At 38.4% G+C, this 27,814-nt stretch overlaps 2 protein-coding genes across 2 annotated transcripts; one reads left to right on the top strand and one right to left on the bottom strand.

The window, feature by feature from the left end:
• The first annotated feature begins 1,664 nt into the window (after positions 1 to 1,664).
• LOC137745591 (serine hydroxymethyltransferase 7-like) lies at positions 1,665 to 5,950 on the top strand. Its single transcript, XM_068485566.1, has 4 exons — positions 1,665 to 2,922; positions 3,749 to 4,151; positions 5,074 to 5,175; positions 5,413 to 5,950. The coding sequence occupies exons 1-4, from the start codon at positions 1,972 to 1,974 to the stop codon at positions 5,631 to 5,633; spliced, it is 1,677 nt and encodes a 558-aa protein (XP_068341667.1). The 5' UTR covers positions 1,665 to 1,971; the 3' UTR covers positions 5,634 to 5,950.
• Positions 5,951 to 7,798: 1,848 nt separating this feature from the next.
• Positions 7,799 to 10,359, bottom strand: LOC137746075 (protein BPS1, chloroplastic-like). Its single transcript, XM_068486135.1, has 2 exons — positions 8,958 to 10,359; positions 7,799 to 8,867 (listed from the first exon to the last, which is right to left on the bottom strand). Exons 1-2 carry the CDS (start codon positions 9,318 to 9,320, stop codon positions 8,247 to 8,249), a joined length of 984 nt encoding a protein of 327 aa, XP_068342236.1. The 5' UTR covers positions 9,321 to 10,359; the 3' UTR covers positions 7,799 to 8,246.
• Between the last annotated feature and the right edge of the window lie 17,455 nt (positions 10,360 to 27,814).

Below are 27,814 nucleotides of genomic sequence, written 5' to 3'. Positions count from 1 at the left end.
CACATTGATATTTTTTATACTAAATGGAAGGAGAGTACGGTTAAGTCATATAATGGGCAGCCTAATTTGGTATCAAATTCACCATCAGCTTGTCTAATTCCTCTTAAAAGCGAAAGATCATATAAGATGAAAGATTATCTTGTCTAATCAACTTGGTTGTCTATAGAAAGGGGGCGGTCCAGAGATTTTTGAGGCCCGGGACGACGTAAAAAAATGTGCCCTCATTTCATATAAAAAAATATTTATTTTCACACGTAAAACATCGATAAAATTATATTTAGAAAAACACTTCAAACTCAATAATTTAGAAATACGTAATAATTAATTTATTTTGTATCAAGAGAAGGAAACTAAAAAACTTCGGGCTTTCAAGTAGATAGAATATGAGTTTTGTTTTCCATCTAAACTTTTAAAGTGTTTTTGTATAAATCGTGAGTTGTTTTTTCTTATTTACTAACCTTGTCAATATAAGACTAAAAAAATATTAATGTTTTTGAGTCTTTAAGGATATGTATAAGTAATCTACTAGTTAGTAAATAAATTAACAACCAAACAAAAATTTGTAAAAATTGAAAAAAATAAACATGCACATATCATTTCGAACTTAAGATCTCTCATTAATTTTAAACAACAAAAACCATTGTTTCTAATTAAACTTCTTGATCATTTAGCCAAATTTTATAAATTTATACTGTTATGAAAAGAAATTTGTAAAAATTGAATGTAAATAAGCACACATGGTGTTTTGAACCTAAGATCTCTTCATTCATTTTTGAACCTAAGATCTCTTCATTCATTTTAAACAACAAAACCACTAGTAGTTAAATTTCTTTGTCACTAAACCAAATTTTATAAATTTATATTCTTATAAAAACATATATAAATATATCACCTTAATAATTTTGGTGCCCCCAATTTTTTTGGGCCCCAGACGGTTGCCTTACCCGCACTGGGCCTGGGCCGTGCCTGTCTATAGACTCATACCTTCAAATTTTAGGTAAGTTGTACCTAAAATCAAGAGCTCTACTTATTTTGTCATTTTTTTCCCAATAAATGATAGCATTTACATTAAGGGGTGACGAAGTGAATTAAGTCTCACACTCAGACAACCATAATAATGTGATTCAACTTTACTTTTGGCGAAAATCAAACCTAAGACTTCTCACTTACAAATAAAGAGAAATACTACTAAACTGTATTACTAAGTTGCTAGTTTTTCATTCCTTTGATTGTTATTTTTGTTTAAACAAACGATATCATCTAAACTATGAGAATGGAGTGGGTTTAGTCTCACAATGAGCTAACAATAATATGATTCAAATTCGCCTTTGGCAAGAATCGAACCTAAAACTTCTCACTTACAAGTGAAAAAAAAATATCACTAAACTGTAGTCCCTCTCATTTGATTGTTAAGCATGCCTTTTAAGAATTCGTCTATTTTATGCTAGCTATGTTTATGTTATATATGTTGGACTTCATTGCCAGAAAACAAAATTGCACGGCTGAAATCGTCAAAATAAAAATGACGAGGGACAATAGTGAAAACAGGTCAGCGTATTCAGCCCTACTTGTTTCTCCGTCCAGGTTCATCCTCCCGAGCCAATTAATTGAATTACACAACGATTCGCAACTGTTTTTTGGCCACTTCATTCACTTCATTTCCATATATACACAAAAGCTCCTCTCTCTCTCTCTCTCTCTCTCTCTCTCTCTTGAAACTTGCTTGCCAATCTCTCACAAGCTTTTAGGGTTTGTGCATGGAAACCTCTGCTTCTTCATCAGCGACGACTGCCCAATCATCGACGATTCGTATCTGTCGCTGTAGCTTCTTCAGACGCTGCTGTCGATGCTACTGTTGCTGCTGCTGCACCTAATTTCGATAGTATCAATAGCATCTCGATACTCCTTAGCAATTTTGTGTTCCAATTTTGATCCGGAAAATTTGAGAATTTTGGGGATTTTGCGGTTGTTATGAGGTTCGCGGAGGCTCAGCCGGGCCTATCTCTAGGGTTTAGCTCGCATCAGAGTACGAGCACGTCGAATTCAATCCAATCCGTTCCGCTGCAATTGCTCGACCAGAAAGAAGATAAAATTAGGGTTGAGAATGGGGATGATCGCGAAGAGGACGAGAAATTCAACCTCTTAGGGCACTCAATCTGCCTGAAAAGGCAACGGGACGGGTTCACTACGAACCCGAACCCGTCAAAGTGCTTGGCGGTGGAATCGGCGGGGCTGGAGGCGAGGCGGGCCGCGGTTCGGTCTTGGGGGAACCAGCCCCTTTCGGTTGCGGACCCGGAGGTCCATGAAATTATGGAGAAGGAGAAGCATCGGCAGGTCAAAGGTATTGAATTGGTTGCTTCTGAGAATTTCGTGTGCAGAGCTGTGATGGAAGCTCTGGGCAGTCACTTGACGAATAAGTACTCGGAGGGTATGCCCGGGGCGAGATACTACACGGGCAATCAGCATATTGATCAGATTGAATTGCTTTGTCATGAACGCGCATTGGCAGCTTTTGGTCTTGATCCAGAGAAATGGGGTGTCAATGTCCAGCCTTATTCTTGTACCTCTGCGAATTTTGCAGTCTACACCGGTCTTTTGCTCCCAAATGATAGAATTATGGGATTGGATTCGCCTTCGGGAGGGCATATGAGTCATGGATATTATATTCCTGGTGGAAAGAAGGTTTCGGCTGCCTCAATATTCTTTGATAGTTTCCCTTATAAGGTGAACCCACAAACAGGGTACATTGATTATGATAAGCTTGAGGAGAGGGCGGTTGATTATCGACCCAAGATACTTATTTGCGGTGGGAGTTCGTACCCCCGGGAGTGGGATTATGCCAGGTTTAGGCATGTTGCGGATAAATGCGGAGCTGTGTTGATGTGTGACATGGCTCATATCAGTGGTCTTGTGGCAGCCAAGGTTTGAAATTTGATATCTGAACTCTAGCTCCTTTATTTAGTTTGTGAAGTTTCATTCGTTAGCTATTACTGTTATTATTGCTTCATAGCATATCACGATCTCTTGGTTAGAAACTGGTATAAACGGTATTTTATCATTAAGTATAATGGTTGAGCTGTTTATTCATAAACAGTAGTATAATAAGTTAATAACATGCAAGTAATTCTTTTGGTGGCTATATGGCGGTCTAGTGGACTTTATGTTGACTTTCTAATATATTAGATAACTGCTGGTTTTCTTTATGGGTGTCAAATTTCCGTTTCAAAGGACATAAATTTCTTGAAGGTGCCTACTCCACAGTATTTCATGCTTTAGGTTAGAAACTGGTTTCTTGTTTTTCATAATGCATTGTGTTCCATGCTTCTTGGTTCTTGTGTCTCATTTTGTGCATTCTTCAACGTGATGTTTTTTATGCATCGCAACTGTTCCTCATATGAGAAAATGTCCGAATTATATCATGTTATGAAATGACATGAATGCTCTAGTGCTGTGATCTGATTTATTGAGAAAGTATAATACTTCATGAATTTTTTTAATCCCTTAGGATAGATGAGGACACTGTTAATGCTGTTTGTGAAACTCGTTTCTTTGTTATGTTGGTTAGCCTTCCAATTTTGATTTGTAATACTTGTTTAGAATGACTTACGTTCCGCTGTTCACCTCTTGTATGGATTATCTGTTTGTAGCTTAAGGTGGGATTTAGCTATTTAATAGGCCATACTCATATTGGTTGAAAAAAGGAGTATCTGCAATCTGTTTCTTACATACCTGCTACTGTTCATTACAGGAATGTGCAAGCCCATTTGATTATTGTGATGTTGTTACGTCAACAACGCACAAAAGCCTCCGGGGTCCTAGGGGAGGTATTATTTTTTACAGGAAAGGCACAAAATTAAGGAAGCAAGGTGTACATCATACTAATGACGGTAGTAACAATTATGATTTCGAGGAAAAGATAAACTTCGCTGTTTTCCCCTCCCTACAAGGTGGTCCTCACAACAATTATATTGCTGCTCTTGCCATTGCCTTAAAACAAGTAGCCACTCCAGAGTATAAATCATGCATGAACCAGGTGAAGAGAAATGCACAAGCCTTGGCTAATGCTTTGTTAAGAAGAAGATGCAGATTGGTTACTGGGGGTACTGATAATCACTTGCTGCTTTGGGATCTGACTGGTCTTGGTATAACAGGTATTATAGTGTTAGCCAAGCCCAATTTACAACTAGGATTATGAAATTATATTTCCATTTAGAGGAACATCTACTGTTTAACTTTCCAGTTTTTTTATCATTTTAATCCGATTGGTTTTTTATAGTTAGGTCAAAATTCAAGTTTACATACCCCTTCATGTTGGCATTACATGATTGCTTTTATAAGCAAAAACATGCCCGAGGCCGGGCGCTTCTCTCTTAAGGAAGAGGCGGCGTGGTATTCCACGGGAGAGGTTTATTCGTGGCGCACGTTAGTGCGTTGGGCTCACATTAACAACCCGACTTCTTTCTTAAAAGGGGGTTGCTTTGGGGGCTTCAAGGCCACTCTGCTGCTCAAGTTTTTTGCAGCATGTGTGATCTGTTTGCCCTACATCTTTTCCCTTTTTATTACATGATTGCTTTTGTAAGCCAAACAGAAGGTGAGTTGCTTTAAGAACAACATAAATATGTTTTTTTTGCAAACATTAATAGTGAACTTCTGATCATTGATAATTTTAACATAGAGAGAGGAAATGTGTGCAGAGCTGCTAGTTAGGGGAAGCTACATTTGATCGATCACCATTTTGAATGTCTATGCTCTGGGATCCTCTAAATACTTTAAATTTTTGTGGCTGCATGATACTCCGCCCACTTTCTGTACTAGTCTATTTATTAGCTAGTTTATTCCCAAATGGGGATGATAGTGGGAGGTCTTATCTTTTCAATAGTTTAAGAAACATCTTTCATATAATCTTCTTTCTCGCTGTTCCAATTTTAAAGCATTTGCCTACATTTTCGCATCCAATCTCCCCTCTTTTTCTTTCTTTCACTTTGCTTAAACTTGCAATGTTATGTAATTTTAAGGTCTAATTTTGTACTTTGCTATCTTACCCCTTTCCTATTTACAATTTAAATGATATAGGTAAGAACTTCGAAAAGGTCTGTGAGTTGTGCGACATCACTCTCAATAAAACTGCTATATTTGGTGATAATGGTGCTCCTTCTCGTCGGGGAGTGAGAATTGGTAAGTAGCCTTTGTCATTTGAATTTGATCTATTTCTGAAAGCTGCAGATTACGCTTGAGTTTTTATTATGTGGACATCAGGATCAAACCATCTCCCCATTCTTTTTCAAAGTCGGTGGATCCTTGTCTGTTTTTCCTCCTGTCTCTTTGTGATGTGATGAATTTAATTACTCGGCTTGCATGCCTCTCAGCTTGTTTTTCTTTTTATTATCCTGTGGCGTAATTTTGTTTTTTCAGGTACGCCTGCTATGACTACAAGAGGTTGTGTGGAGGCCGATTTTGAAACAATTGCAGACTTTCTTGTAAGGGCTGCTAAGATCACTGCTTCTGTCCAGCTGGAACATGGAACATGTCATAAAGATTTTATCCAAGGTCTCCAGAACAACAAAGATATTGTTGAGCTCAGAAATCGGGTCGAAACATTTGCGTACCAGTTTGAAATGCCAGGATATGATTGATGTCCAAACGCGTGACAGCTTTCATGCATGTGCAGCTTGTTATCTTTGCTTCTGCGGCTTACACCTTGCTTTCGTGGTAACCGTACACGATCCTTACTTTTTGACCGCCTGTTCTGTTTTCCGATTATCTCGTGTAAATTACAGAGGAATACCAGAAAATATGTTGCCGATTTTCACAAGTAGACCTTGTTCCCACATCCCTGCCTGGCAATTTCTTTATGATTTTTGTATAAATTATAGCAAAGTAATTGTTAACAATCTGCATCTATGTGAATGTGTAACCAAAAGTATCGAGTTTGCTCTCGTTTGTTAGCTATTGTTCTTCGTCTAGTTGGCAATGCCGAACCTCTATGGGTCCGTTCAGTTTTTGTTCCCGAGCAGCTTATTACGCGAACCGGGGGTCTCTAGTTGGTGCAGCAGTTCATGTAACAAAAGTTTGTGTGCAGCATTTTACTCTTTTACGTACACCACATTTGCTGGTCATATTCAACATTCTGCAGTTCTTTTTGTCATGCCTTGTAAAGAAGCTGAAACCTCAAGCTGCACTGTTCTTTCAATGGACAACATTTTTTTGCCTCCTTCAAATGATCATAATAAATGCATATGGGGGTTTAGGCTAATAGACGAGGACAGTGTGCCCGTCTCTTTGCCTTTGAAGACCAAATTTCTCACTCGGTGGATTAGAGTAGTTTAATACATCGTCATCTTGAAAAAGAAAAAGGGTTCATTGTAACGGATGGTGTGTTTTTTTTTGTTGATTTTAGTTGTTTTGCTTTCACCAATATTTAATTGATTTTGCTTGCCATGGACTCCTTCAAGGGAGGCAAGACATGAATTTCTTTTCCGGCAAGGGACAGGAAGCATGGGATACGGTTGAGAAACAAAGAAAGTGACCCATAATTTTCTGCCCTTTATTTTGTAATGTTTCTCCAAATTTCCAAAAGAAGGTGGAAGAAAGAAAATCATCTGCGTGAAAGACGGTTGCATACAATTATGTCTCTATCTTGACTTATTACGAGATTAACTGGTACGAAGTCTTTTTCGTGAAAGAGTTGTACCACCAAAAACTTATATCTAAAGACTCAAAGAATTGCATGAATTTACATGATTAGTTTTATACAATTATATATTCGGTGACTAATTCGTGAAATGTAAGTTTTTCTCGTGATGGGATAGAAGGGTTAAGAAGAGACGTGGAGGAAGAAGATGATGTGGTGAGAAGGTTTCATCATGAACACCATTGCTTTCGAACTTGGAAGTGAACCGAATCAGACAAAAGCTTCTGAGGATCAAAACAAGGTGCTTTTTTTGACATTAAAGCAACCAAGGAATCAGACTACAGTCCCAAGCCGCCCTTTTCATCATTCTTTCACAACTAACCACCAACTCTTTCGCAGTTCATGAAAGCGATTTTTCTTGGGCATCTACAGGCACTGAGTGCTGATATTTTTTTTAACTATTAGATAAGTTCAACTGTCACCGATCATTAACTTTAAGTTGCTAGATTAACTCCAACAAATAATTGTGAAAGGACACTCAGTGTTTGTAGGTACCGAAAAAAGTGAATTGCCAAACAAGACCCCAACAAGGGAGATATTTTCAAAAGAATCTTCTGTTTTCTTTTTCTTTTTATTTTTTAAGAACAGACCAAATCACCAAAAGAATCATATACTCTGATAAATTAATGGGATATTATCAAATAAAAAGTTTGAATAAATGGGATTTTGATTGTGCCCTGAAGTCTAAAAGATAATATGACAGAAGCTTCCATTCCTTCTTTTTCCTCTTTTGTTCACCCAATCCGTTTTTACTTTCACTTTTTCTTCTTTGAAATTAATTCTTTGACGAACTTGCACTTGCATAAAATATAGTTCAAAATTGGATTTAGGACTAGGTCTTCTCAACCCATGATCGCATTTCTTTTTTCTTTTCTTTTTTTTTCTTTTAAAAATAAAAGATTAAATAATAGCTTTATCATGATAGTTCACTTTTCTGGAGATCAAGAAGACTTTCAGCTTCTTCCTAGCCATTATCGTGTAATTCACACACGCCAGGGATCGAACCTAAAACGTGCTGTGTGAAATACGAATTTATAATTCGTTCATAACCACCAGTTTTTTTTTTTTTTTTTTTTTTTTTTTAATATAAAAATACTCCATTTTTAATTCGCATTATAAAAAAAAGAGAGGTAGGAGAATTTGAAATGCAGTAAGTTGAAGAAAAATTCTTACTAGGCAGTCCAACACTTGCCAAAAATGAAATATAATAATAATTAATAATGAATTCTATTTTACAATACCTGAGTTCAAAGTTTCTCCAAATACTTTAATCTACTGAAAGAGGATCAGGTTTAAGTACACATTGACCCAATGACTTGACGCACATATGCGACTAGTAACTTTTTATCCTCTTCCGACATGAGAATATTCGATCATAATCTAGTTTAAATTACAGAATGAGCTATTCGAACTTGAGTTAAAAAACAGAGCACACTATTACAACAAACTTAGCAACCTCGATATCAACCGCTAAAAACATGAGATGAGAAAAACAAGAGGACAAGTAAATACCTGTCCTCCTGCTACGTAATTTTATTTTATTTATTTATTTTTTTTACCTGTGACTGCAAAAGTCCAAGAGCTTCTTCCTCCCCTCAACAATTTCATCAAACAAATCATCAAGTTGGCTCACAATATTCTCAGAACCAGAAGTCAACACCCCAAAACACTCTCTCAAATTCTCCACTCTCTCTCTAATCCCACTCTCCCAATCCATCACTCCTCCCTGTGGGCCCTTCCTCTCCTCCAGTTCACCTCTCAGCTCCTCCATCGCCGCCTTCGACCTCCTGAACTCCCACACCAGAATCCCAGGCCTCTCGCTTATCTGCTGGATCTCCGCCGCCACCCGCTGCTGCAGTCTGGCCGTCGATATCATGAACGGTGATCCGAAGATCATGCGGCCCTCGTAGTCGTCGTCTCCTTCCCTGCAAAAGGTTGAGTCCTCCGGCGAGCAGAAGACCAGTCCGTACAGCAAGACCATGAGAAGCAGAGAGCTCACGTTTCTCATTGCGTACAGGACTCCCCTGAACCCGCTGAATCCATTAAGCTTCGATTCGACGGCGATCCTTTCGTCGAATTTCAGTGAGAGTGGTTGGATTCTCGTTTCCATCAGCGCTCTGTTCTCTTCCTCCAATCCAAACGCTTCCCGCCGCCACCGAGAAATCGCGCGCACCACCTGCTGACATGACAGAACGCATGAGTCATTAAAAAATTAATACGAGTTTTGAGAGAAGTTTGAAGATTGTGATCAGAATTGAAGACCCACCTGGCGGGAGAGCTGAGGAGTGAGATGGTGGTGAGAGTCGAGGAGGGTGGAGGTGATGGTGTGGCCGGAGGTGTAGAAATTCTCCATGGCAGAGACGGCGGATTTGAGGACATGGCAGGCTTCCCAAAGCTTGGAGCTTTCGTCCATGTACTCGTCAAGCCACTTGTCCCCAACAGGCAGATGGAGCCTCTGGACAATAAGGGTCAGCTGGGAGTGGAAAGATCGAAGAAGGGTAAGAACCCCTTGAAGGAATTGGATTGACATGAAGTTGCTGGAAAGATAGACCCTTTCGAGATCGTCCACCCCACGAGCCAGAAAGGAAAAGAAGCCATTGACAGAGTTGGTGGAGGAAGGATCATCCATGTTTTAGCTTGTTTTCTTTTTCTTTTGGTGCGTGGAGTAAAAAGAGAGGGTGGTATTTGAATTTAAATGATGCGAGGATTGGAAGGAGTTGAGGGATGGAAAGGAAAGGGAATGGAATGGGATTGTGGCAAGGAGGGAGAATCTTACAAGGAGAGGAAGCTCAGGTTTCCAAGGTTGAAAACGATTGTTGTTGGGAGCAATGATGGGTGTTTCCTATGGAGGGGAAAAGGATGCCGTTTTCATCGTTTTAATGGGATGAATGTTGGGCTGGAAAAAAATTCCTAAACTTCCCGATCCCGACCGAAAAATTCCCAACCCCAAACCGAAAAATTCCCAACCGACAAATCCCGAACAGATCGGTTACCCATATCGAACCGAAACCGAAACTTTTGGTACGGATTTTCGTATTCAACCTGCCTTCGTTCGAAAATCCCGAACCGAACCGAACAATTTTTATATATAATTAAATATATAGTTTTAATTATTATAAACCGTTGGATTTGGTTGAGATTTAATCTCAACCGTTCATTTATAATTAACCCTAACCTTTCTAGGCCTCACTCTCACTGTCTCTCTCTCGACTGCTCTCTCTCTGTTCTCTCGACTCCTCCTCCTATTTCTTCGCCTGTCAGTCCCCGTCTCTAATTCTCCTTCGGTCGATCTCAAACTCAGCCACCAGCACCACTCTGTCGGTCGATCTCGAACCTAGCCACCACCACCACCACTCCGTCAGTGGATCTCGAACCTAGCCACCACCACTACCTTCTCCGAGTCTCGCCTCCGACCACCTCACCATACCCTCTCATCTCGCTCCAGCCACCATACAAATAACAAGCAAATCAGGTTCAGCATATCCAGCAAGCAGGAAGGAGTAGGAAAGAGATGGCCCTAATCACAAACTCACTAGTATCAGAATCGAAAGCAGCACCGGATTGGTTGGAACTAATTTTCTCCGGTTGATGCAATTTTGTTTGAATTAAAATTAGATTTCTAGGGTGTCTGAAAATTGGGTTCTAGGATTTGGATTTGATTTCTGCAATTGGGCTTTCTGTAATTTTTGCAATTTGGATTTGATTTTTGCAATTGATTTTTGGAATTTGGATTTTTACAATTGTCCCGAACGATACTAAAATCCCCAAAATTATTCGGGAATCCTATAATTTTGGTTCAGTTTCGGTTTTGAGATCCCGTCCAGAAATGAATTGGTTTGAGATTCGGGTTATCAGTTCGGCATGGGATCCTGACCCGAACCAGCCCCAGGATGTGGGAAAAATTAAAACTTAGCCTAAAAATACCCAAAAAAGGAAGATATGTGTATTTGTGAATTGAGAGAGACAGAGAGAGAGACGTACAACGAAAGGAACAAAGAAATTTTCATGAGCTCAAATTCAATTGCTCATTCTCAGTGTTCCAAAAAAAAAAAAAAGCTCATGATCATCAATTTTAGATGCATGAGAGGAGGCAATATGAGAAATTTTTTGGTAGGACACTCTAATTACGTCATACTGTGCCCTCTAATTACGTCATATGTATGATAGCTACGACAAATAAGTAAGACCCATTCTATTTGGGTTCTACTCGGCCCCACCTTGGCCCCAAAAGTTGTTGTACAAAGAATATGGATTTTCGTCGGATTCTCTTTGTAAGAATTTCAGGAATCCGTAAATCGTATCTATTCATCATACATTGTATGGTCATAAATTATTTTAAATATTTTTATTTAAAAATAAATATAAACAGTACTTGACAAAAACTGACCGCACAATGTACGATGAACGGATACGATTTACAAATCCCTAAGATCCTCACCAAAAAGATTCGAAGAGGATCTTGTTGGTTGTACAAAATAAGAAAGTGGATTGTTTGCCCTTCCATTTCCATACTCTTCCCATGCCCTCCTGTGATATGTGGTTACGGTTAAGTCACGTTAACATTTTATATTAATTTTTTTTTTATAGAAATAATAAAACAAAAAGTAATAGGAATATAAAATGTTGACGTGGCTTAACCGTGACCACACAAACAGGAGGGGATGATGAGAGTATGAACATGGAAGGGCAGACAATCCACCTCTACAAAACAAAGTGTGTGAAGTTCAGTTGCAGCAGGTTCAGTGGTACCATGGTGTTGAGTCTTATAATGAAATGCTACATGAAGAGAAAGTTACACATGGTAATATATTATTAGTGTGAACACGAAAGATTCCTTGAAACAAGAAACCAGAATAACGTGTACAAAATAATATTTTTGTGTTTATGATTTTGGGGTTACGATTTCTCTCAAATTTGGTCCTCTGATTCTATCTTCGTAGGGTGTAGGTTTGTGGATGAGTTGTTGATCCAAAGGGCCGTCGGGGCTTGATCTAAGGATGAACAGTTGATGAACGGATCTTCAAGGGGCGTTGGGCTTGATCTTGAAGAATGGGTGTATGGATTTCTTCAAGGGCTTTTGGGCTTGATCTTGAAGGTTGATGGATGAGCAGATCTTCAAGGGCTTTTGGGCTTAGTCTTGAAGAACGATTGGATGTGTGGATTTGTTTGTGCTGTTGATCCAAGGGGCCGTTGGGGCTTGATCTTAGGATGAACGATGAACACTTTCTTCAAGGGCCGTCGGGGCTTGATCTTGAATAATGGTTGTGTGGATTTCTTCAAGGGCTTTTGGGCTTAATCTTGAAGAACGATTGGATGTGTGCATTTGTTGAGGTTGTTGATCCAAAGGGCCGTTGGGGGCTTATGCTTAGGATGAACGGATGAACACTTTCTTCAAGGGCCGTCGGGGCTTGATCTTGAAAGAGGATTTAACGAAGAACGAAGAGAGCTTTCTTGATCCTTCGAAATTCTTGGGAATTTGGATGGTTGGAAGCTTTGGAGTTTCAAAGCTTCAAGGATTTGGGGAATTCTCTTCTAATTTTGGAGTAGAGAAATGTATTTGTGAATTCCTTGATGCTTGATACCTTGATGGAGAAGCCTATTTATAGGCTTTGAGAATGAATCACCACCACAAAATATTTTTTTCCTTTCCAAGCACCATTGCCTAATTTTCCCACTTAATGCAATATTGAAATTGAAGTGGTGTAACTTATGGCCTAATTTCCCACTTAATGCAATATTGAAATTGAAGTGGTGTAACTTATGGCCTAATTTCCCACTTAATACCATTTTAAACTTGAAGTGGTCTAACTTATGGCCTAATTTCCCACTTAACACCATTTTAAACTTGAAATGTGTATGCTTTGTCATTGCCCAAAATGAGAAGAACTTGCTTTGATCCGTAATGGATTGAAGTGTGCTTGCCTTGTCATTGCCCAACATGAGAAGAAAAACTTGTTTTGATCCTCAATGGATTGAAATGTACTTGCCTTGTCATTGCCCAAAATGAGAAGAAAAACTTGTTTAGTCCTTCAAGGGTATTTCTTCCTATTTTGTTGAGTCACACGCCATGTGTACAATTTGTACAACACGTGGCGTATGCCATGTATGCCTTGACACGTCAAAACTTTAATGCATTGGTGAGCATTTGTTTTACTGAAATTTCGATGTCTACAAATGCCCCCACTTCAAGGCGCGTCGTATACATGTGCTTGTCACGTGTAGAAGATGCGTTTTGAAGTCCCTTAATGTAGATGTCAACCCAAGGGCCGTCGAGGCTTGATCTTGAATTGGGCTGGAAATTTCTTCAAGGGCCATTGAGGCTTGATCTTGAGTTTGACTGGAAGATTTTCTGGTTTCCTTCAATCGTTGATTTTCCACAAGCTTAGTCTTGAACTGGGCTGGAAATTTCTTCAAGGGCCATCGAGGCTTGATCTTGAGTTCGACTGGAAGATTTTCTGGTTTCCTCCAATCGTTGATTTTCCTTTGTGCTACTCTTGAACTGGGCAGCAGGAAATTTCTTCAAGGGCCATCAAGGCTTGATCTTGAGTTCGACTGGAAGATTTTCTGGTTTCCTCCAATCGTTGATTTTCCTTTGTGCTACTCTTGAATTGGGCAGCAGGAAATTTCTTCAAGGGCCATCGAGGCTTGATCTTGAGTTCGACTGGAAGATTTTCTGGTTTCCTCCAATCGTTGATTTTCCTTTGTGCTACTCTTGAATTGGGCAGCAGGAAATTTCTTCAAGGGCCATCGAGGCTTGATCTTGAGTTCGACTGGAAGATTTTCTGGTTTCCTCCAATCGTTGATTTTCCTTTGTGCTACTCTTGAACTGGGCAGCAGGAAATTTCTTCAAGGGCCATCGAGGCTTGATCTTGAGTTCGACTGGAAGATTTTCTGGTTTCCTCCAATCGTTGATTTTCCTTTGTGCTACTCTTGAATTGGGCAGCAGGAAATTTCTTCAAGGGCCATCGAGGCTTGATCTTGAGTTCGACTGGAAGATTTTCTGGTTTCCTCCAATCGTTGATTTTCTTTTGTGCTACTCTTGAACTGGGCAGCAGGATATTTTTGGTCTCCCCCAAAGGTCTGAGCTTTACTCCTTTTTTTTCTGTTTCTTTGTTCAATCTCTCCAATTCGTATTGAAGAGGGTTAGAGGATAGCTCAGCATATGCAGTTGTTGCTTGTCTCCACATGCTTTAATGTATCATTTTCACTTGCCTTACTTGCTCCCCTTTGCAGAAGTGGTCCCTTCTCTGGAAGTGTATCAACCGTTGAAGATGACTACTCGAGAGCAACGCTAGGTAAGCAACCAGGGAATAGATTCCAGGCAGTCGGTTCCAGATCGGAAGACTGACTCCAAGTGCCGGCTGATTGCTTCTTTCACTTTGCCATGCGAGTAAGAACAAGGACAAAGGAAAAGACAAGGAAAAAGCATGATATGAGATACCTTTGCTTTCGACCTTGATGATATGAGATACCTTTGCTTTTGAAGAAGCGGCGAATGGATCAGCACATGTATTTGTTGTGCTTGTCTCCACATACTTCAATCTACCGTTTCCTCCTGGGTCATCTGTACTCCAGGCATCTAGTATCTTCTTTGGGGAAGAAGAAAAAATTGAGTATTTCGAAAGGCTTTGCTGGGAGTGCGCCCTCAGAGGTGAGGAAGAGTTGGGCATTTTTTTTTTTCAGGTATGCCTTGCCATAAAAGATGAAGGTCGACATATATAGGGATTTCCCAATAGCAAGTGGTGGTTATGTTCTTTTACCCTTGTCGACAAACGTCTCTTCGATTTTTTAACAAGCGTCTCTTCGATTTCTGAGCGAGCGCCTCTTCGAAAAAATAGTCACGGGTGCGGCTCTGTCACCACGCTTGTTGGCAAAGGCGCGTAGTTGGGATGATAAACTTCACGTGTTTTCAACTTTGTCAGAGATCTTTTGACAAAGTTGAACGCGTTATCTGAAAAGCCGCGAAAGCGTCGCCGAACTTCACGCAGGAAAATCCGATTTTTTGAATCGGTGGTCGTGTCGCCTTGGCTTTTTATAGAGGTATCGATTACCTCCAACATGCACACTTTGAAGATCGCCCGTTTGTGAAAATCGTCTTCGGCCCTTTCTGATTTTACTCCATCCACCTTTCTCTTTTAACCTTTTGACAATGGCTAACCCGTCTAACATTTGCTTAGATTTGAGTCTCAGCAGTGATCCGAGTGCGCCGCGTCAGGTAAATGTATGGTGCCCTTCTTTCTTATCTTCTAATGGCCCTTTGACAGGTGAAGATTCTGTGATGAAGGACGCAACAACAGCTACGATAGTAGCTAGGAACTTCCTCACTCCAAAAGATAGTAGGCTGCTTTCAGAACGGTCCGATGAGTTGGCTGTTCAAGAGTCCCTAACTCTTAGTGTTCAGTGCGCAGGCTCTGTATCCAACATGGGCCAACGCCTACTTGCTCGATCCCGCCAAGTGGAATCATTGATGGCGGAGGTGGAAACTCTTAAGCAAGAGATCAAACAGCTTAAGCACGAGAATAGAAGTTTGCATGTGCTTGCAAATAACTATTCGACGGGCATGAAGAGGAAGCTTGATGAGCTGCAAGAATCCAGTGGTCGAATTCAAAGTGACCGTCAAAGGCTTGCTGCTTTTTTCCAGAGGCACCTTTTTCCTGGCTCATCTAGCGTTCCACCAAGTATTGAGGCCTCTTCTTTGATGCCTCCCGCTTCTGTAGTTTTCCCAAGTAGTGGGGCTTCACGTGAACAACCTTTATGAAAGCTCCATCTCTTTTTTTTTTTTTTTTTTTTTTTTTTTTTTTTTTTGTACGCACTTGTAATTTCTCGGAGATCAATGAACATGCTTTACTTATTTAGTGTATTGTGCTAAATACAGATAAAACATATACATCACCAAGATGTGTTATTTCCTCTTTTTTTTTTTTTTTTTTTTTTTTTTTTTTTTTTGATGATGTGACTGTACTTGAAGTTTTGAAGTTTCAAGTTGCCTACGTACCCTTGGTTGAGGAGGGATCAAGTCATGACGTAGTTCAAAATGAGTGATGATTTTTTTTTTTTTTTTTTTTGATGATTTTGCCGTACACAGTTTATGCTCTTGCGGGCCAGGAGCGTTTGGTGCCGTTTGCAGTTTCAGCTCGTGCAGGCAATGAGCGTTTTGGTGCCGTTTGCAGTTTCAGCTCGTGCAGGCAATGAGCGTTTTGGTGTCACCTTTTAGGCTCATGCGAACGAGGAGCTTGTGGTGTCGTTTGCAGTTTCAACTCGTGCAGACAAGGAGCTTTTGGTTGTCGCCTTTTAGGCTCGTGCGAACGAGGAGCATTGGTTGTCGCCTTTTATGCTCGTGCGAACGAGGAGCGTTGGTTGTCGCCTTTTATGCTCGTGCGAACGAGGAGCTTGTGGTGTCGTTTGCAGTTTCAACTCTTGCAGACAAGGAGCTTTTGTTGTCACCTTTTAGGCTCGTGCGAACGAGGAGCTTGTGGTGTCGTTTGCAGTTTCAACTCGTGCAGACAAGGAGCTTTTGTTGTCACCTTTTAGGCTCGTGCGAACGAGGAGCTTTTGGTTGTCGCCTTTTAGGCTCGTGCGAACGAGGAGCTTGTGGTGTCGTTTGCAGTTTCAACTCTTGCAGACAAGGAGCTTTTGTTGTCACCTTTTAGGCTCGTGCGAACGAGGAGCTTGTGGTGTCGTTTGCAGTTTCAACTCGTGCAGACAAGGAGCTTTTGTTGTCACCTTTTAGGCTCGTGCGAACGAGGAGCTTTTGGTTGTCGCCTTTTAGGCTCGTGCGAACGAGGAGCTTGTGGACAAGATGGTTGCTGCTTGTCCAATTTCTTCGAAGCGATATTCGAAAGGCATTCCTCACAATCTTCATAGCAAGGAGCCTTGATCGAGAAATTGAATAAGTCTTCGATGAAGAAGAGATCGCGCATGAACGATCTTTGTGTTGAAATTTTCTTATCTTCAACATTTTCACATTGCTTTGGAGGTTGGCGAAAGCTGCTTTCCCTCATTTCTGATTGGTGCACTTGTGGATAAGACATATGTTTCTTGTGCAGTTTCTTCAGAGTGACATGAGTCTATCCTTCAATTTCACTTGACTTGGAGCATGCCCCCAACAGTCGAGGTGAAGACTTTGAGTCGAAAGAGCCAGAAGTGACATCTTTCTTAGGGATTTCATCTTCAGTGCCGTCCTCTTGGGTTTGTTGGCATGAAGATTTGCCAGTGTGGACGACGATGCGCCTCCTTACTTTCAGTGGTCCTTTTGTGTCGACCTCTAGGATTGCTTGGCGCTTCATCCTTGAAGGAATCAAGCTTCGAACGTCGCCTTTTTCTGCTAACCCATCGAACTTTTCTTCCTTTGGTGTTGTCTTCCTCTTTCCAAAAGGCTTCTCATTATCTTCAAATCTTTCCGAAGCTGATCGTCGCAGAGGAGAGATAGCTATGTTGCTTTGTTTCTTAGGCTTTAACAACCTTTCAAAAACAGAGCTTTGGGATGTTGGCGCGTTAAGCCTCTTGAAGACAGAGGTTCGGCCTTGACTACCAATGCAATTAAGCACTGAAATTCTGGAGCTTGAATGGCTCATCCTATCGAAGACCGACGTCCGAGGGGCGGGTTTAGGCTCTTTTTGGTCTTGTTCAATGCTCACGCTGATGTGTTGAGGGCTAGCTTTCTTCACTTTGCTTGAAATCTTCACGGGTGTATTTGGTGTGAAGCCAAGTCCAGCTTTGTTGTTGTCAACTCCGTAATCATGCTCCTTCAACTTCTTTTGAGTCTCGGTGAGGTCACGATCTTTGTCATTGACGGTGTTTGAAACCTTCTTTCCAAGATTTGAAGAGGAAGCAAAGTCATGCCTAGCCTTTGACATGAGTTCGTAGGCATTTGGGTTAAAGCCTTCTTCGGTCTTCTTAGTTGGAAGAGAGCTTGGTTTCATTTTGACGCCATGCTGTGCCTCCAGACGGTTGATGAGTCCGGCGGTTTGCAAGTTTTTCTCCTCTGCAGTCTTTATCAGCCTTGCAACTGTTTCTTTCATCTGAACCAGCTGTTTTTCAATGGAGGTAGTGCCGATAATCACGACTTGTTCTTTGTTTGAAGCCATGGACTGTGCTTGAATATCTTGAATGGAGACAGAGATGAGAGGTAGAGATTGTCCCACCGGGCGTGCCAAATTTGTGAACACGAAAGATTCCTTGAAACAAGAAACCAGAATAACGTGTACAAAATAATATTTTTGTGTTTATGATTTTGGGGTTACGATTTCTCTCAAATTTGGTCCTCTGATTCTATCTTCGTAGGGTGTAGGTTTGTGGATGAGTTGTTGATCCAAAGGGCCGTCGGGGCTTGATCTAAGGATGAACAGTTGATGAACGGATCTTCAAGGGGCGTTGGGCTTGATCTTGAAGAATGGGTGTATGGATTTCTTCAAGGGCTTTTGGGCTTGATCTTGAAGGTTGATGGATGAGCAGATCTTCAAGGGCTTTTGGGCTTAGTCTTGAAGAACGATTGGATGTGTGGATTTGTTTGTGCTGTTGATCCAAGGGGCCGTTGGGGCTTGATCTTAGGATGAACGATGAACACTTTCTTCAAGGGCCGTCGGGGCTTGATCTTGAATAATGGTTGTGTGGATTTCTTCAAGGGCTTTTGGGCTTAATCTTGAAGAACGATTGGATGTGTGGATTTGTTGAGGTTGTTGATCCAAAGGGCCGTTGGGGGCTTATGCTTAGGATGAACGGATGAACACTTTCTTCAAGGGCCGTCGGGGCTTGATCTTGAAAGAGGATTTAACGAAGAACGAAGAGAGCTTTCTTGATCCTTCGAAATTCTTGGGAATTTGGATGGTTGGAAGCTTTGGAGTTTCAAAGCTTCAAGGATTTGGGGAATTCTCTTCTAATTTTGGAGTAGAGAAATGTATTTGTGAATTCCTTGATGCTTGATACCTTGATGGAGAAGCCTATTTATAGGCTTTGAGAATGAATCACCACCACAAAATATTTTTTTCCTTTCCAAGCACCATTGCCTAATTTTCCCACTTAATGCAATATTGAAATTGAAGTGGTGTAACTTATGGCCTAATTTCCCACTTAATGCAATATTGAAATTGAAGTGGTGTAACTTATGGCCTAATTTCCCACTTAATACCATTTTAAACTTGAAGTGGTCTAACTTATGGCCTAATTTCCCACTTAACACCATTTTAAACTTGAAATGTGTATGCTTTGTCATTGCCCAAAATGAGAAGAACTTGCTTTGATCCGTAATGGATTGAAGTGTGCTTGCCTTGTCATTGCCCAACATGAGAAGAAAAACTTGTTTTGATCCTCAATGGATTGAAATGTACTTGCCTTGTCATTGCCCAAAATGAGAAGAAAAACTTGTTTAGTCCTTCAAGGGTATTTCTTCCTATTTTGTTGAGTCACACGCCATGTGTACAATTTGTACAACACGTGGCGTATGCCATGTATGCCTTGACACGTCAAAACTTTAATGCATTGGTGAGCATTTGTTTTACTGAAATTTCGATGTCTACAATTAGTTCAGAACGTTACGTGATAATAAATTTGTTCTGTGTAAGTTTTTTAAATAATCTTTTGATTTGAGTGTTGTTTGGCTTCTTCCTTCCTCCTTTTCATCCTCGAGCTACTGACTTGGCTCCTTAATCCACCTCTAATCTATTGAAATTTGTGGGGTTTGCTTTTCATAGATATGTCTTGTTTTGTTTATTTTTTTGAAAGAGGAGGGGGACTTCAAATTCCGGACTTGGAAATCGAATGATGAGGTTCCTTGCATATGTAATGTGTCTTGTAATTTGTAAACCCTTCTGACCATGCATAAATAATTAGTCTTTTTAGGCCACATTTTCCTTTAATATATAGTTTTTGCTAATCATTCTTTTCTCTTGGTGACAAAAATTGATGATGCTTCTTCATAAATCATGCCCCTTTAATTTAATCCCAGCCGTTTATTTGGTACTCCTTAAGGACCCATCCAACGGCTAAGAAAGTAAATCTTAGTTTGAAATGATCAAACTGCATGGGTGTTGCAATCCACTCGAGAGATTGTTTAGTGTATTTGAAATACAAATCGGTACATCACGTGTTTGATCATTTCTATCGTTTACATTTATAATAATATATAGTGTTTTCTTTTGACGTCCGAGTACACATAAAAATTTCTTCATCCAATCTACAACTATAATTAAATATGTTTAAATATATGTTTGTTTATGGCTTACCAAGCACAATACGAATAAGTTCCTTTAAATTTAATATTAATTTCATCTTTAATTATTTTTTATTTTTTAAGGGGTTCTTTTTTCTTGATGTGGGGGTTGTTTTTGGGTGTGCGGGGGGACCAGGAAATCTAATATTATGTTGGGGTATGAGACATTTTACTTTGTTTTTATATTTTTCGGGTGCTCGTGTGTTTTTGGAAACAAAAATACGATATCTTATGAGGATGTTTGGTCTTTTGAGATTTCATTGGAAAGTGAAGTAGAAGCTTAGGACCAGTGTTATGGGGAATTGACATGGATGTGCGTACCTCGCTAGATTTCGGTCTAGGGTAAACGTGATGACATATGATATACATTGCTTATCCATCCAATTTTTTAGTAATTTTATGGTGTACTATGATATTCTATTGAAGTTAAAATATTTGTATGTATCTTTTATTATATCACATACAAATAAAACATATCAATCATGTCGCCTGCGTATAATATAACACATGGAATAAATACAACATGTGGCGCTACTACCATACTTGAGAAATGCTAAGAAAACTTGTTTAAGAGTGAGACTCTTCATGCACTTTCCGCCACATTACAATTAAGAAAGTTTCACTTTTAAGAGAGTTTTCTTACTACGGTTTAGTGATATTCATCTTCACTTGTAAGTGAGAAGTTTTAGGTTTAATTCTCGACAAAGATGAATTTGAATCACATTATTGCTAGTCCATTGTGAGGCTAAGCCCACCCCCTCCCCTTAGTATATAGATAATATTGTTTGTTCAAAAAAAAGAAAAAAAAAAAAAAGAAGAAGTTTTGAGAGTTTTCGAATTTTGTTTTTCTTTTGTTTTTATCCTCCAATTAGTGCTGCGATTGTTTGACTCGCTTTTATTTTATTCTACTTTAATCTTCATTTATTTTCAAAAATAATTCTCATTTAATCTCTAATTGTGTTTAAAAAATTTAATTTCTTTTAGTACAGGGGCAAATTTTATTGTTTGATGTTTTTGTCGCCCCCTTTAATATCTTATTTTCAACATATTTTGTTGAGGAATCACAGTATGAACTAGTTTGGCATAAAAAAACTCAACAAGCTTAGACTAAACTTTATGGGTTACCAACTTGAATTGTGCTAGTACAAATTTTGAATTTAAATTCAAAATTATTTTCCTTGAGACACTTTCAGTTTGACAGTGAATACCATGAGATTGGAATGTATTTTTTTCCTGGTCAAGTCAGTAGTAATTAATAATCGAACTGTTCACTTACTGATTCCCATCCCATGGATGTTGTACCCATACTCGCCGTTATAGCAACGCCTGCATTGCCAACTGAACCAGTTGTTATAGTTGGAGGAAGAACATATATAGCTCTCTTTCTTTCGATCAAGTTTCGGGAGAGACTCTTTAACTAATTATGGAGAGTGATTTCTGTACATCATTTTTCACAGTCTGCATACTTGTGCAACACTCATCATATCTCATAATTATAAGAAAAAATAAAAGGACAACAACAAAAACCCAGCTCCACCAGATGTATGTATAGGAAGTTCCTATTCTTGCCAACCAAACAGTAGGACTTCCAAGAATCCAGATATTGCCAAGTAAAATAAGGGCAGGTATTGGATTTAGGTTATGGTGCGTAGGTTGAGGGGTTTGCTTGATTATTAATGGTAAAACATGAACTTTCCTTATAAATTAGATGAAAAAGAATCACAAAGAAATAAGTAGAAAATATATGATAGAGAAATACCTGCAGCTGGAAAAAAAAAAAAAAAAATTAGGGTTTTAGATTGAGGTGAAAGTAAACGCACTTGATGGCTAGATTGGTCAAGCAGCATCCCTTCCATCCCCATCATGATAATACGAATAAAAGTCGATCTCTACAGAAGAATGTTTCATTTTCCACTTAATGAGCTTAATTAGATGGATGCAACTGGATGGTCCAGAGCCCTCTCAACAATGAAAATGATACAAAGGAATGAGTAGAATGATTTTAATTCAAATTCAAAGGATATGGTACAAGGGTTTTGGGTTGTCATGGCATCAGGGTTTTTGAGAGTTAGAGATGTTTTCTAAAGAAAGTTGAGGTTCCACTATAAAATTAACTGAAAAAGTGGGTAGTAACCTAACTCCTTATAAAGTTTATTCTTTTTTCTAATGTATGATTTATACTCTCAACACTATCATCCTGAAGCCTTTACTCTAGAATTTTGGACCTCCATGCCTCATGTTTTCAATTTAGGTTTTTATTAAATGGAAAAGGATCCTCGCCAGATCATTTTTTCTTAGGGATCCGGGGGATCCCGTGATCATGGCCGTTCATCGTACATTGATACAGTCAATTTTCGTTAGGTTCTATTTATATTTAATTTTAAATTTTAAATTTCAAATGATTTCTGACTGCACAATATACGATGAACAGACGTGATCAAGGGATCCCCCGGATCCCCAGGAAAAGGATCCGGCAAGGATTCTTTTCCTTGATAAATCTCAACCCTAATCCACCATTCCCGTCACTTAATATTACAGTCTAGTTGTGTTTCTTTTCACTTGTAAGTGAGAGGTCTTAGGTTCGATTCTCGTTAAAGACGAATTTGAACCATATTATTGGTAGCCCATTATGAGGTTTAGCCCAACCCTAATATCATTTGTTCAAAAAATTAAAAAAAAAAAAATTTCCACCAGTCCCACATTTTTTTGTATTTTATTCCTCTTTTCAGAGTCTCCTTTATCCCATCTTCTGTTTCGTTCTTGATCCTGAATTAGATATCGGATATTGGATGAGAGTGAAGATAAAATTACATTTGGAATTGAGATTAAATTTTAAGTATATCAGTTGAAGGAAGATAAAGTTGGGAAGAGCATTATGGTCTTTCAGCAGAAAAGATGCTCCACTTATCCAGACATGGGCAAGTCACTTCCAATTTGGTAAAAAGGTAAACCAAATGTAGGTTAAAGTATCTCTCTAAGCATACTAGGACATGTGGCAGCGCTAAATCAAAACAACTGGATGATAATCATATTCGTAAGCTTCCACTTTCTTTTGTTCTCGGCCAACCTGATGAACTTTACCATTAAAAGGTCAAAGACGTAATTAGATTCGGAGATTTTTTATTTTTTAGTATGTCGATATTTTTACATTAAAAAAAAAAAAAAGTTTGGCTAAGTTACATAATTGGTAGCTTAATTTGATATCAAATTCGCTATTCACGAGATTCGAACCTAATACCTCTTACTTTCAAATGAAGATGAATACTACCAAATTCGGAATTTGTTTTAATAAATTAGAAGAAAGAACAATATAAATTTGTCCACTCAACATGCAGAATCATGGGACCTTCTCTTCAATGGAACCGGATCCCCTACAGATCCCATTCGGACCAAATATACAGATTCCCTTCGGACCAAATAAAACTAAGTCTGCTAAGCAAGGGATCCAAGCTGTTGAAATTTGATCAAATGACTACAAACATGGGGCCCTCTAAAAGTTATAATAATTGTAGCTGTTGGATCAAATTTCAACAACTTGGATTCCTTACTCAACAGGCTCTGTATATTTGGATACAGAGGGGATCTAGTTCCCTATTCAATGCCACATATACAAAATATATAAATCTTATTCTATTATTTTCATCATTCACATCCTAAATTTTTTTATATCGAACATTAATATATCTTAAGCCATAGTTTATATGCTAGAATTTGTACAAGGTCACCCAATTTGGGATTCCACGAGGACCTGCATATGTGACGCCACACGAAGCTAAAAAGGATTATAAGCGTAAATCCTTGAAGAACGATAATCTGGAATCTAGCTATCAGTTTTGGAGAGTAATCCCAAAGGATGATTGATTAATTGATACTTGATTGAAGGATCCAGCGACTTAAATAAAGGATTACAACTGCTTTGAACAACTCAAATGACTTTAGTAATTAAAACAACATTAATCGGCATTTACGGAAATTAAAACGCTTTTTTTGGAAGCCTAAACAGTCATTTTTGGCCTTAAACACGACGATATCATGGTTTAACCTGATCGACAATTAAAACGCTTATTCTACTCATGATTCTATTCAAAATTGACATATTATACGCTTAATTATGACACAAGGATATTGTTTGCTGCAGTTTCTGATATATATTTGTATCGAATAGAATGTATTATCATTAGTGTGGTTGGACTATACAAAGACTATTGGTTACTCTGTTAATTAGTTTGGTTGTTATTACTATCTGGAGTGCTAAGCTGTCACTCAATATAAATGCTCTCTCTATTGGTCTTCACATATGACTTCTCTCCTCTGTATTTGTTAAGATTTCTTTGTGCTCGAGTGCACACCTCAGAGAGAGAGAGAGAGAGAGAGAGAGAGAGAGAGGGGGACGATACCCTTTTTATAGAAACAAAGCAGTAGGAATCAGCTCAGTTAAGGACAGATAAACCATTGCACCGAAATTACTTGTATAAAAAAAAGTAGTAGGGGTTCTTTAAAATGATGATAGATACTGAAGAACGGGGCCAAGTAAAAAATAGTTAAAATCCTGCCCTTCATCTCACTTTAGATTTATAGACATTTTTCTTTACCAACATTGCTGATGAGAGTGTTGCAACAGGCTATATATCTTTCTTTTCCTTTTGGTTCAAGTAGGGCAAAACCCACTTCACGAGATTATGCCTTTTAATTCGTCCCTTTACCCTAAAAGGAGGAATCTTCCAAAAAATCTTCATAATTCTGCAACCAAGGTGAATGTGTGTTAAGGATCAACTAGCTTAGCTAGAACATTTAAAAATAGTGCTTATTTTATAGGTTTTATATCCTACAAGATCTAAAAGAGCAGAAATTTTCTTTTGCAATCGATGACATCATGTAACAACTATCTAACGAACGATAAATGTATTTTTTAATTACTTGACTATCATCTATGTCGTAAGTCATCGGTAGTGCCACTAAAACAAGATTAGTTTTAAAATAATTTCTCTCCAAAAAGAGAGTTCCTAGGTGGATCTTTTTCCATGAAGGCTTTCTATTACTATAAGGTCCTACACCATGATGCATGCCACATGGAGCCAAATTAATGGTTTGCAACCTCAATGGTGCTTAGCATTACGCTTGTAGAGATATCAAGCATATATGTTTTGATAGCCGACGTGCTTGTTATTCTGACCATGAGTGCCTTACCCAACTCATTATAGTCTTGCAATAATTAAGTCAAAGACGTTCTTTTCGTCATTAGATGATAAAAAAATACATGACTTTTAGATTTGATATTAAAGGTGGGAAATAAATTGATGTACTTTTAATGTTTTAATCTCAATTCATAATATTAAATTTAATAATAGATAATCATAAATCTTTGATCAATAGGTGACCAAGAGAACAAAACTAATATTTAGCAATTTTACATTTTTGAATAATTTAATTGATCACGATGGTAGCAGTGAATGTAAGTAACATCAAAGGCCATAGTAGGAAATAACACCAAAACTTCTTAGCCAACTGTATGTGGAAAATTTAGTAAGTACCCTTTCAATCATAATCATATTTCTTATACATATAAGATTCACTTGCATAATAAGGAATTCACATTCATGCATAAGAGACGTGATTAACGATGTTATCAATAATACATAATACATGATATATATATAACTTTCATTATAGCTAGTTTTAGAAGGTCATTGGTTTGAAACCTGTAGTCCCAATCCAATGCATTTCAATAATTTCCTGCAGTGTGGGGTTGAATTTGTTTGTCTCTTTCGTACGTGTAGGTTTAAACCACATAATGCAAATTTAGATTAAACTTTCAGATCATGAACCTTATATAGTAACCTTACTAATCTTTGATGCTATTGTTCACTTTTAAAGGAAAGTCTTGCATGTCCTCAGAAATGAACATCATATTTCTCTGTAACATTATTATATGACGATGACATGATGAGTAATATAAGAATATAAAGATATATCTAAGAAAACTGTATGCGAATTTTTAATCATTTTAAAGCTACGTGTCATTTTCTCAATAGAGGCACCTGTACATGTTTCTTTCGTCAAAGTATATTTGAAATTTACTTTACAAAATATCTCTTTAAATATAATTATTGGCAAACACTAGATGGCAATTGATTACACAAGGAGAGACTAGTATAGTATTCTTGTAGTTTCTTTGTGTGCTAATGCTGCCACAGGCAAATTATAGTGCATGCTTGTCAATTGCCAATGCATATTCCTTTACTTAGCACTTTACTCCTCCGAAAGAACTTTCAATACACGAGTATATCAGCATTATAATGTTTTGTATCAATCATACAATATTGTATAGACAAAAAACTTATACATGACGTTGTTTCATTAGTACGAGACACTACAATGAGTCAATAATGATGTACCGGTGATTCGAAGTTGCTCTCCTACTTGAGAATCCAATCGAATAATCAGATGCAATAATTGTTGAAAGCCGATAATCATTTTGAACAAGGACATTGGTTTAGGCATTGCTTATACTTCTATGCTTGTTAGAGCAATTGAGTAAAATTGTATGGTTACCTAAAAGTCATTGAGTAAATTTACCTTTAAATCATTGCTGGCAGCCTGGAACTATAAAAGGCTGTAAATTACTGTAATTAATGTCAGCCAATGTGGAAATGGATCATTTCCAGATCCCTTCCTCTTAATCTACAAAGTTTGGAGATCCGGATCATTAAAAATGATCCAACGGCTAAAGTTATTATAACTTTTTAAGTGTGTCTCTGTCTGTAGCAGTTAGATCATTTTTCAATCGTCTGGATCCCCAAATTTGGTATCAGGAGGAAGGCTCCGGATGCCTTTCCGGCCATTGTGTTTGTAGACCTAGACCTAGAGCCGCAAAAGGAGTTGCATCGCATCTATGGAAAAAAGGAAAAAATAAAGAAAAAAAAGAAGATGGTTTTGATTTTGGATTTGGTCTGTCAGGATCTCAGTAGTAGAGCTGCCTTGCCTCTGGAGGAGGGAGAGGACTCATGTTATTGGACTAATTTAATAGATGTCATGAGATTTTGTACTATGAAATTGTGCACGTCTTCCTCAGAGATCAGTATCTTAATGTATTTTTGCTAAAGTACAAAAATGAAATCAAGCAGTTGTTTTCAATTGACGTGAGAGATTCAATATTTGCACAGAGATGAAATGAAAAAATTGGTCTACCATTTTTTCAACCAAAAACAATTTTGATAATTTGGTAGCTATGATAGTAATAAAGAAGGGTGTATAGGAGAAGAACAAAAAGTGTGTAGTTATCGTTTTCAATAACAACCAACATATGTTTTTTTTTTAATTATTTTTTAACAAATGATAAGATATATATAATACGAGATTCTCTCTTACAATCGGTGACACTGTATAAGACCTATTTATCAGATAACTAGTGTGCTATTTGAATACATGACATCATCTACGTTATTAGTGATGCCATTGGGACAACATATTAGTTGCAAGAGAGTTTTTCTAATACAATGTGCCATAGCCACTGGCGATCCATGACTCAAGCCTCGAGGGGTACCAGTGCGAAAATTGTACAACTTTTTCGTTGAGTCATATAGTCGATCACGAGGGTGGGCTTGTTAATTGCCATGATCTGTTGACAACTTTCAAAGTCTATCTCACGGTGTGTCGAGCATCACTTGTCAAGATCTACTAAATTATGCCCGAAAGATATTCTATCAAACAATCTGTGAGTATTCAAGTCCCATACCAGATGGGCATAAGGTCATCTGAGGATCTTTCTCCCCATATTTCCAAACTTTTGTAGGATCTAGGGACCCTTGGATCCGGTACCCACAATTAAGTGTCGAACTCATGACAACTATATATCATCCTCATCATTATGTAAGCTAAACTTGAGATCTCATTCAACTAACTAAAGACTGTCGACA

The sequence above is a fragment of the Pyrus communis genome, chromosome 9, assembly GCF_963583255.1.
Source record: "Pyrus communis chromosome 9, drPyrComm1.1, whole genome shotgun sequence".
Classification (NCBI taxonomy): Eukaryota; Viridiplantae; Streptophyta; class Magnoliopsida; order Rosales; family Rosaceae; genus Pyrus; species Pyrus communis.
This window is presented reverse-complemented; position numbering and strand designations above follow the sequence as displayed.

What these genes read in the sequence shown, in the direction of transcription:
- LOC137745591 (XM_068485566.1), top strand. Translation starts at nt 1,972, where the DNA reads ATGAGGTTCGCGGAGGCTCAGCCGGGCCTATCTCTAGGGTTTAGCTCG. An exon ending in GACTGGTCTTGGTATAACAG is followed by an intron (nt 4,152 to 5,073) that starts GTATTATAGTGT and finishes TAAATGATATAG; the next exon opens with GTAAGAACTTCGAAAAGGTC. An exon ending in TCGTCGGGGAGTGAGAATTG is followed by an intron (nt 5,176 to 5,412) that starts GTAAGTAGCCTT and finishes TTGTTTTTTCAG; the next exon opens with GTACGCCTGCTATGACTACA.
- LOC137746075 (XM_068486135.1), bottom strand. Translation starts at nt 9,320, where the DNA reads ATGGATGATCCTTCCTCCACCAACTCTGTCAATGGCTTCTTTTCCTTT. An exon ending in CTCCTCAGCTCTCCCGCCAG is followed by an intron (nt 8,868 to 8,957) that starts GTGGGTCTTCAA and finishes TCATGTCAGCAG; the next exon opens with GTGGTGCGCGCGATTTCTCG.